Genomic DNA, 11,277 nt, shown 5'->3' with positions numbered 1-11,277 from the left:
GGAAGAGCATTACACTCAGGAAATAAGAGCTTCCTGGTGGTCCCTGACCCAAGAGAAGTCCAGCTGTCCTCAACCAGGGCCAGGGCTTTCTCAGCCCTGGCCCCCACCTGGTGGAATGCTCTGCCAGAAGACATCCATGCCCTGTGGGAGTTGTTACCTTTCCACAGGGCATGCAAGGCAGAAATGTTCCGCCGGGCCTTTGGTTAAGGACAGCGATGATGCGTCCTTTGGCACTCTCATATAATTCCCCAACTCATGTAACTCCTCCCACCAGAGGGGCTGGGGAGCTAGAATTCTGACTGCCATCTTATATATTGTCTGTATGTTGTTTTTATCTACTGGTATTTATTGGGCTGTTTTAATTTAGTTTTAAACTGTGATTTGTGTATTATATTGTTGTAAGCCGCCCTGAGCCCTACTTGTAGGGAAGAATGGCCGAGTAAATCCAATTTAATAAATAAATATTGTAAAGCAAACACTGATGATCCACCTTCTTGGCAAACTTCAGCTGTGTCTTCAAGATTTTTTATTGTCAGGCAGACACAAGTAATCTGGTATTTTTCACAATACTTTCAGACATAGGTTTATCAAATAATAGCCCATATAATCATATGATTTACGTATTTAGAGGACTGATAAGCTACCCCTCTGTAGACCTACAGGTTTACTCCTTCAAAATCTTCAGTGAAACAGGAGACGAAAACAGCCATAGCTTCCAGAGTTTCGTCCTGGGTACTTTTGACCATCCTATCCCCTGTACCCTTGTTAAACTCATCTACAACCTTACTTTTTAAAGTGGGTCAGTGTAAGGGAACAAAAAAGGAATAACCGGGAGAAGCCACAGCTGCTCAATAGCCACTTCACACTGGCAGTCTTTAAAGCAGCAGCTGGACAAACACTTGTCAGAGATGCTCTAGGCTGATCCTGCATTGAGCAGGGGGCTGGACTAGATGGCCTGTATGGCCCCCTCCAACTCTCTGATTCTATGACTCTTAAGGCTAATTGCCAGACTGCATCCTTGCAACTCTACTCAGGGTTAGTATAAAAAGTCTTTAGGGTTAGTATAAAATTAACTTCCTAAATCCTAAAATTTAGGACAGAAAGTTCAAAACAAGCTTCCAGCATGCATAATACACATTGACAGGGACTACTGATAGCACTGCAGTAGAGGTAAGAACTTTATGAATCAAGCAGCTATTTAATCTACCAAAATGCTATTGTTTAAACAAGCTCCCAATCTAGCTGACCCACACGTGCACTTATATTGTTTTGCAATATGTGCAGAACAGAATTGTACAGGAGAGCATTCGTCAAAGGAGCCACATTCTATTGGTTCGGCTCAGGAGGTGGCGTTTATTAGGGTAACAGTTTTCTCCATACTAATGGTCTTCTTCCTTAAGCAGATATGTTTGGTCATGGTGCTCTCATGCTTTCAAACATACTGTACAATTCTAGCACAAAGCATTATTTTTACTAGAAATCTTTGCTGTGATTCAAATGTTAAATGTTCTGCTTACTGACTAAAAAGTTATCATACTTGTGATCTTCCGAGTTTCAATGAGAAAAGGAGACCTTAAATGATGACAATAATAACATTTATTATGTCCACTACCAATTTTTGTAAAGAATTAACATGTTTGTATATTTACTTCATTTATAACCTGCCTTTCTCTCCCATGGAGACCCAAAGCAACTTACAGCATTTTCCTGTCCTCCATTTTATCTTCACAACAACCCTGTGAGGTAGGTTCAGCTGAGAGTGTGTGGCTGGGCCAAGGTCACCCAGGAAGCCTCCATGACAGACTGGGGATTCGAACCCAGGTCTCCCAGATTCTAGTCCGACACTTTAACCACTAAACACCATGCTGGCTCTCCTAACATACTCCAGGAGATTAGCTTACTCCAGTGTTCAGTCGTGTTAGCAGAAGATTAACAGTGAGGCCAGCCTTGGAAAACACACATTCCATAAGCACAAGCAGTCCTGGAACGCACAAGTAACCCTTTGCCAGTTTTCCAAACTTTTTACTGTTTTTGCACCTCTGCACTGCAGTAGGCTCAACTGTTTCAGAACCAAAAGTTGAAACCTTAGATTAAGTGCAAGTTTATCTTTCTAGCAGTGGGAACAGCCACATCAAATGCAAAAAAAGATGCTTCAGCTGGGTGAACAGTTCTGCCCCAGAATATCACAACGACATTTCAAAGCAAGCTGTACTTACACTGGCAAAATGCAGCATTGACAGTATATTCTATAGGATAGACAATATCATAGTGGCTTCCATGTGAAAAGCACAGCAAAACCTAGAAAAGTTAAAAAGAAAAAATTCAGCTGTAAAAAGTGACAAAAAAATGAGTATCACCTCCAAAGCAACACACTACTTTGGCACATGGAATTATTTCCAGCTCCTATTTTAAGAATACTTAACTGGATATTGAGGCTGGCCCTACACATGAGGAAGAGTGAGTTAACAGAATGAACCACTTCAGAATGAAGGTGAAGGATCACTTAAAAAAAAAAGTGCTCTCCTACATTAAAGACTTCAAGCAAACGCAGAAACCACAGAGTGGGTTAGAAATTCTCTCTCACTAAGGGAGCATTCAACCTGACCTGATAGCCCAGGTTAGTCTGATCTCACCAGATCTTGGAAACTAAGTAGGATCAACCCTGGTCAGTATTTGGAAGGGTGGCCGCCAAGGAATTCCAGGGTTGCTTTCAGAGCCAGGTAATGGTAACCACCTCTAAATGCCTCTTGCCTTGCTATGAGTCGGCAGCAACTTGACTGCAAAAAGGGGGAAGCATTCAAAGGTGGTATCTTCCCCCCAAAGTGGTAGTCCATTTTAATTACCTCATTAGATTGTATAAGCAATTTTGCCACTTCAAAATGTATACATATTATATTGCCTCACTCTTCTTTTAAATTCAGAACTAGTGTATCATTATCCACATCTAAAATATTTACTTTAAAACAGCTTTTAAAAAACTGGCATTATAACATATTACTTTGACATTCCAATACATCCTACCTAAACTGTATGAAATTCCACACCTTGCAAATCTAAGCCTGGACTAACTGTACAAGCATCCTACACAATTATCTGGAGATGTAATATTTTCTACAGCACCAATAAAACATGGCACAATGTGAGAAACACACTCTAGGTTTTTTTGCAATATACCATTAGTTGTTGGACCTCAGTGCTCAGGAAATGTGCAGCTGTGCACAATCCCAGAGTTGTACCTTGGCAATGGGCGAGGTGCGTCTATTGAGAAGTATGGAGCATCCACTCTAGGTAGGAAAAAATGTCCTGGGCCAGGCCTACCAAAGTGTTGACACTATTTAATATCAGTTGCAGGATTGGTTTGCTTAGAATCAACCATACCTTATCTGGAAAGCCATTTTCAGTTACGTGTGAAGGAACAGAATCTGGTTCTTGATATATTATAAAATCTTTCCTGGCAGAACACACAAAGAAAAAAACTATTTAAAATCCTGGCTTTAAATAACTCATTAGTAGCACTAAGGTAAAGGAACCTGGATGCAAGCATTTATGACCATCCTTTGAAAACCGTTTAGACAGAGCTGTGTGAATATAATACAAAAATATCTACCAAAGTCTTGCACAATTTTGCCACCAGCTCATGCCAAGAAGTACAACTTAGCAACTGCTACTAACTGGAACACCACTCCTTCAGCCCCCCCTCCTTCCCACAAGTTTATATTCTTTCATATATATCTACTACATCCCTATCAATCCTTCTGTACTTATCCTATAATCATTTTATACTTAATCTGCTTTCACATCTTTAGTATATTTCCAAAAATCTCAACGCACCATTTTTTAAAAATTGTTTACACCAGTTTGGACTGGATCCTAAGTAATCTTTTGCAAGGAGGAGGACACTTCTACTAGCATGGGGGGGGGGAGATTTTCACTAACTCCCTACTCCCACGTGAAGATTTCCCCCCACCATCTACTTCTCCCAAGAGCCCACAGAACCCTACCCCCAGAAGAAGTACTGTATCCCACAGCCTTTACTGTGGGGGCCCAAAGACCCTGCTGTTCTTTTCTTGTCATCCCACCCCTAAACCTACACGGACACTGAAGCTGGCAAGAAAGAGTGCTTAGGGTCTTATTTAACCTGTGCTGCAGCTGGGGCAAAGTGAACTGATTTGTATGTCATTACAATATCCACAAGGGCTGTGGATCTCTGGTGTGCCATATATTTGCTCACCACCCTCACATTTTAATTAGGGTTGACTTCCTCAGAGAAGGCTTTATGCAGGGCCTATCAGAGCAGTCTTTAACGGAAGTGAGGAATGTATAGACATGGTATCTGATGCGCACACAAACAGGTCACAAAGGGCTTTAAACGTCAGCACTAGTCTCTCGAACCAGAAGCTAACATCTAGTCCAGGTAAGTGCTGTGATACAGCTGAGTGGTTGCTGATGTCATCTGAGACAGACTGTATATAATCACTGTTCATTTATAGTAACAAGAAGTCACATTATTCAACATAAATTTGACAAGCCACCTCCCCCCCACACACACTTCTGCTGTCCTGGATTATGTATCAGACCAAAGTTAAGATTCCTGTTTGTACTTATACACATATTAGTAACACATCAATGGTTATCCAGTTACTGTCAAATGTACATTGTACTGTGCAAATGTACAGATGATATTGACTCATGCTGAAAACAGACCTGCCAGTTTTTGTTGGTTCTTTAACAGACTGATTTTTTTTAATATAATATCAGTTAGATTGTTGGAAGAAAGTTGTTTGAAATAAATAAGACTTTCCCTTCAAGTATATTTACAGTTAGGGATGGAGATAAAACCATCCTTCAAAGCATCCTTTTCCTGTGGGAGCTTCTCTAACAGCGTTCCTGCTATTGCTAGATCCCATTCACATGGTATTTTTCTAGCAAGCTAAAGTCTATTCTTCACACTCTCTCCTGTGGATATATCAGAGATATTTCTTACTTGTACATAAGAGAAAGGGCACTTATTTCCACTTGTCCAACCCATTCCTGCATCAAAGAGAAAGAAAAAGACATGCAGTAAAGTATATCACTATGTAAGAACATATGCATGTTAAGTTACAGCACCATCAAGAACTAACATTTTCTGTGTTCTTCACTGAAATCATGGCAGTTCCTCAGTGACACACACGTGTGCAGGCACACACAAACTACCCATGTCACCAACTGTATGATGTCTCAGATAATGTGTTCACTGCATTTAGTATCAGAATTACAGTTCTGGCACTTTTGCAAAAAACAAAACAAAACTGTAATTCAAATAATATAAAATAGATTTCCCCCAATTTCCATCCATCCCCCTCTAACTGCAACTGTAGGCTGTACAAAGATAACGGGACACAAATGCTATACGGGGGTGGCCAAACTTGCTTAACGTAACAGCCACACAGAAAAAATGTCAGATGTTTGAGAGCCGCAAGACATAAATATTACACACACATTTTTATTGAAAAATATGCAAATTTGCTTTTTATTAACATTAAATTAGACTGTGTGAAAGAGCCGCATGCAGCTCCTGAGCTGCAGTTTGGCCACCCCTGCGCTAACATCTTGACTCAAAGCCCTGTCCTGTATTGCTCTCTCTTTCCTGCTCATGCTCCTCTCTAAGCCTCATTCCCTCCCCCACCCCTTCCTCACTGAGAACCGCACATACACCCAATGGAATTTGTTGGGCACAAAAAACAAAGCTAAAAAACCAACAAAATTACTTCCATTTTTAAAGTCAAAGTGAAAATTCCAGAAGTCATTATAGCACTGAAAACATGTCCTTGCCCCCAACCACACAGTAGCCTGAGGCAAAGTTCCCTCTAACCTGTGGAGTCTTGTGAGCAAAAATTCTACTTTGTGAGCTACTGGCATTAAAGTTGTGAGCGAGCAATTTGGCTACTGCATTAAAACAGTTTGGTCTGGAGCCATCCTTCCTGAGCTAAGACCAAAATGTCTGAGCCGGAGGCTATAAAAATGTGAGCTAGCTCACACTAACTCAGCTTAGAGGGAACACTGGATGGGAGTACAATTGCATTCCACCCTCTTATCCTACCCCTAGTCCTCTGAGACTACTCAAGACTGTGGCAGGAGGGGGGGGGGGAGAGACAGGGGAAACCACAGTTGTGACAGAATAGAGAGACCTGTATTCCCACTGCAGAAATGATGTCCCTTACTCAAACGCTGCAGAATTTCCTCGCCCCCACCCTAGAGAAGGGAACAGCTGCATTTGGAAGACAACATTCCAAGAATGGAATGGCACCTTATGTTCCAGGTGTACTGAATTCTGTCCTCCTGTAGCAACTTGCAGCCAACACAGCAAGGAAGGGGTATTGCCAGAAGACAAAGCTTTTGCAGAGACTGGGGGGAGGGTTTAAACTCATTTGCATATGCCTTAACTCATTTTAAACATGCCTGCCCTTTGTCAGGGGGTGTGGCAAATGAGTTATGCAAATAAGCTCCTGCACCTCTTTTTCTAGGAAATGACCCCTGGATATGTAAGTTACCCATGTCCACCTTCCACAGAAGCAAACCATGTCTCTAGCTGTATCAGGTCTCTTAAAGTATATCTGAGGGAACTGTTTTAATTAATTAGAAGCCCCATGGCAAAAATGCCACCAAAATGCATTTGGTAATTTACATGCAACAATACATTTCTGCCTTTGAGGACCACTTTTGCCTCTTCCTTTTTATTTTCCAGCTTGCAGAACAGTCAGTGTAGGAGAGGCAGAACAATCCCCACATTCCAGCTTGCAGGGACTCAGAAGTTCCTTGCAACTCACAAGACTTGTAGCTACAACCTACAGACCCTTTTGTAGATTCTGCCACCAACCCCATACAGAGTATCATTTCCAGCAGGACTCAGAGAACAACTCATGAGTAGCAGCAAAACATTAGACTGACTCATAGAGGTTTCAGTGTCAACTTTTAGAAGTTTTTACAACAAACTGCATACACCAGTAGTGATTAGGTACAGTTTTATCTTGAAATGTTATAGAAACTTAATCCAAGTATACATACCTGTGGGTTTTCTAGGCTTTTCAAATATTCTTCAAACGGTCCCTCTATAAACTTTAAAACATAGTAAGAAAAGATTTTACTAGGAGCACTATGATGCAAAGACTGCTTAATTTCTAGAAAGAGACATACCAGGATTCAAATCTGCCTGCAAGCAACACCTGATCTGGAAATCCTAATCTAATCCCTAGTTCGAAGGTACTGATTTACTCAGCGGGGAGGGACACGGACTCTGAGCTTTATTCCAATGTCATATATTTCAGAGGTGAGTCCTGGCATCAAAAGAAACTATCAGGGTTCGAACACAGGCAAGCCCCAGCACAAATTAAACACTGCCTACAGCTCAAGGTATTCAATAATTTCATCACTGTACTAGCCAAACCTCTGTATTGTTTTGTGCCTATGTAGCATTTATATAGCACTGACAGTGGTCAATGTGCTTCACACACATGATCTTATAATTGAGTTTACAGCAGAGACAAAATGATTCAGGGACCTCTCCTCCTGGATCACAGCTTTTCCTCTTAGCTCCTATACCATACCAGCTCATGATCAGAAAAAGAGCCTACCACAGTAAAAGATTTCTCTCTCATGCAAAGAATAAGATGCAGCTCAGGATCGGCTGGGGCGGAGGGAGCTGAGAGCTCCACACCACCTCGGCTGGTGAACATTTTCCCCCTGGGTTTCTTCTTCTTGGATCTATTAGACCCCAAAAAATTCAGGATTCCCGAAAAATCCCAATGGTATTGGGATCCAGGATTTTTTGGGAAACCTGAATTTTTTTTCAGTTCAATATATCCAAACCGAAAAAATGGGGGAAATTGCACACCCCTACATGAAAGAGTCTTGGGTCATAAACCAGGCTTAGGTCTAGCTCTGAAACTTGAGCAAATCTCAGAGATACACTCCAATGACAAGCATCAAGCAAATAAACCCACATGTACAACATGCAGCTGTCCATTGCCAAGTTATGCAACTTGGTCCATTGCCAGCCACTCCCATGGTAGAGTGTGTTGCTAGGTTTACACATGCAGGATAACAAGACCACCACTGCAGGCACTGGATTCCAGCTCTGAATGCTCCTTTGCATAAGAATTCCATGCAAACAGTAAACTACCACAGCAAGCAGAAAGCTTTGCTCCTCTCCCCTCTGCTCGCTGCATTTGTTTTCCATTTGCAGGGAGTTTCTAATATATATGGGAACCTCCCAAAATGCAATCCACCACCTGGGCTCTGAAGTGGTGCAGTCTATTCTACGGTATCACCCCATTCAGCTTAGAGATGCATGAATGAGACCCTATTTCAGTGCATACATGCATGGGGGACAGCCCAATGTAAAAGAGACACCACGGCAAGTACCAAGTCCCGGGCCAGGGGGCTGCTTCTGCCTCAGCTGGTTTCACAAATCAGGCTGCCAGGTGAAAGGCCAGGTGAAAAGAAGACCCACAAGCAAGATGTTGGACACTAATGTTACGGTGGGTGGGTAAAAGGACTCATAAGATGGAAGCCATCCCCAAGAATCATTATTAGTGACAAATACTAAGAAAACCAAACACTCACATCAAAAGAAAAAGGAGATAGCAGAGGACTGAGGGAATGAGAACGGCGAATCCTAAAAAAGGAAGATAATAGGCGTGGAGTATGCAGGAAGTAAAACCATGGCAACTGCTCTCTGAAACCACTATAGCATGCCTGCAACTGATATAGATACTTTCATAAGAACATGAGAGATGCCAATGTTGGATCCGGCCAAAGGCCCATCCAGTCCAACACTCTGTATCACACAGTGGCCAGAAATACCAGTGCCAACAGGAGGTCCACCAGTGGGGCCAAAAACAGAATGCATCATTCCTCCTCCTCATGACAAAAGAGGTGTTTCAGATATCAGAGGAATACAGTGACCTGTAAGTATCTACAAACCAGTGCAGTGAAGTAGTCCACTGGCAGCCAGAAGATAAGCGAAAGCATAGAGCTATCACACTTGCAAAGCAACATGGTAAGAAACAGCCCGGGCCATGGTGACCATCCATAAGGCAAAAGTGCTTATTTACCGCTTCAAACTTCTCTCTGTTTTTCCGCAGGTAGTTTATGCAGGACATCCTAATGGCAATATGCTGAGCCTGAGAGTGGAAAACCTGGGGAAGATTTTAAAATTAAAAGAAGAGTGTTAGAGGAACTGCTTGAAAAACTCCTGGAATTTCAGAGATGGAGCCTGGGGAGGATAGGAACATCAATGGGGTACAATGCCATAAAGTCCACCACCCAAAGCATCCATTTTCTCCAGAGGAACTGATCTGTGGTTTGGAAATGAGCTATAAATCCAGGGGATCCCCAGGTCTCACCTGGAGGCTGGCATCCCTACTCTAAAGGTAAGTCAGTAGTATCCCCAAGCAGGGGAGGACAATGGACACTGGGAGTGGCTTGCCTGAGTTCCTTTTGTGAGTTAACGAGAGAGATTCCAAAAAGTATTTGGTCCCTTAGGTCTACCATAACCCAGTATTCAGGCTAAAGCTTTAGGATTCAAGCTTGATTTCCAAGTACCACTGGGACAGCCAACCGAAACGAAATGACCGATATTGTCAAGCTTCAACCAGTCGAGTCGAAGTACACAGGCACCACATGTGCAGCTCCCACACTGGGGATTTGTCGAGGCGCTGAGTCATTACAGCGACAGGAAGCTGCCCTAACTTAAGGCAGCCCTCGGGGCATTCATTCACTCTGTCCAAGTAGGCAGCCTCTGCCCCATCCGCCAGGCCCGGTTCTGGCTGTAACTTCAACTCAACGCTCCACAAGTGCGCTGGCCAGAATAAGGCCAGTGGGGGAGTTTCACGTTGTAAAGGCTGCAACACTCGGCGCTTGTAACCTCAAGCCCTTTCTGCACCCCCCTACGTGATTCGTTGAAACACTGGGCGCCAAGGAGCGGCGGGCGAGACGCACCTGAAATGGGAGCGAGGACGGGTTGAACGCCCAGGCAAGCGGAACAATACCTGAGGAAGGGCTGGGGAAGCTTTGTTTCCTTAGAAACAAGGGAAATGCGTCCGGCAGACCGAGGCCGAACACCGCAAGTTCCTTGAAGAAGCGAACATTGGGAAGGGCCGGAGAGTCTCTTCCCCGGGTCGGCCTCTTTCCCAAGGTGACTACACCCTAAACTGCTTTCCATTGGAAACAGCGGAAGGCGCTGCTTCAAAAACAGAAATCAGAAAACTTCTCCACGCGCCTTGCCCAATCCCTTGCTGCAGGAGACACGCGCAGCAGCCCCCGCCGGGTAAAGTCTGGAGGGCGTCAGATCTCACTGCGAAGCAAGGCAGGCCTCTGCCCTCGCGCGCAACTTCTTTCCCGGGGACACTTTGCACGCCGCCTGCCTGTTTCCCCACCTTTCTCCCACCCCAAGGCGCATGCTGGCCTGGCACACACACACACACACCCGGCCTTTGCTCTCCAGAGCAAGTTACCTGCTCCGCCACGGCTCGGAAGAGGCAGGATCCGTCCTTCGCAATCCTCTTGCGGTATAGTCCCTGAGATCGCAAGTAGCTGTCCATAGCCAAGTCGGCGGGAGACTCCTCGCCGTTTCCCGGGTAGTTCTGCTCTTCCTCGCCTCCTGGCTTAGCAGCAGCCTCCATGTTTATTTATTGCTTAAGGTTGCAGAGAAATCGCATCACTTCCATTAGCCCCACATGGTATTAAAAAGAAAGAGGGGGGGGGTGAAGGAAACTGCTAGGAAGGGCAACCAAGAGCGAGGCGAGGATGCAGCCACCTAGCGCGCAGCAGGAACCGGACTCGCGCTTGCAGGTCGCATGTGGGATTCCTGCAAAGAGGCTCCACTTTTACTGCAGGAGCCGGTGGCGCGTGCCGCCGCTTGGCCTGGCCCGAGCTCTCGCTTCCAAGCCGAGAAGCCTCAGCGCTTTTTCCCTCCGAATGCGGTGTCTCGACGGCTCCTTTTGCACATCACGAAACTCACAAGTGGAAACAAAAGAGAAATGAAACAGGGCTGTTTTCACTGAAATGGGCAGCCAAAAGTTTGTTTTCACTTTCAGACCAAACGGACCACCCAGGTGCTCCTGGGAGTTGTAGTTGGACGGCAGCAGGAAGTGAGAGCGTGGGGAGGGGAGGAGAAAAAAAAGGGTTGGGAGGAAATGTCCCCTCGCCAAACAGGATTGTTTGGTGTGCTTCCGCAAAAGGGTGTCTAATGAGAGCCGCAGTTTCTGTGCTGTAACTATGCGGAACTTTTTTTTT

At 44.3% G+C, this 11,277-nt stretch overlaps 1 protein-coding gene across 1 annotated transcript in view; it reads right to left on the bottom strand.

The window, feature by feature from the left end:
* Positions 1–10,973, bottom strand: part of OTUD4 (OTU deubiquitinase 4) — a 28,285-nt gene extending 17,312 nt beyond the window's left edge. Inside the window, exons 1-6 of the mRNA XM_015422921.1 lie at positions 10,497–10,973; positions 9,096–9,179; positions 7,048–7,098; positions 4,985–5,031; positions 3,379–3,451; positions 2,217–2,298 (exon numbers count right to left, since the gene is read on the bottom strand). Of these exons, the coding sequence (XP_015278407.1) occupies positions 2,217–2,298; positions 3,379–3,451; positions 4,985–5,031; positions 7,048–7,098; positions 9,096–9,179; positions 10,497–10,664 (505 nt within the window). The 5' untranslated portion in view covers positions 10,665–10,973. The remainder of the gene's footprint in view (positions 1–2,216; positions 2,299–3,378; positions 3,452–4,984; positions 5,032–7,047; positions 7,099–9,095; positions 9,180–10,496) is intronic.
* Positions 10,974–11,277: the final 304 nt, after the last annotated feature.

The sequence above is a fragment of the Gekko japonicus genome, unplaced genomic scaffold (genome assembly GCF_001447785.1).
Source record: "Gekko japonicus isolate JY-2015 unplaced genomic scaffold, Gekko_japonicus_V1.1 scaffold110, whole genome shotgun sequence".
NCBI lineage: Eukaryota > Metazoa > Chordata > Lepidosauria > Squamata > Gekkonidae > Gekko > Gekko japonicus.
Note: the sequence above shows the minus strand (reverse complement) of the source record. Positions and strands in the feature narration are given on the sequence as shown.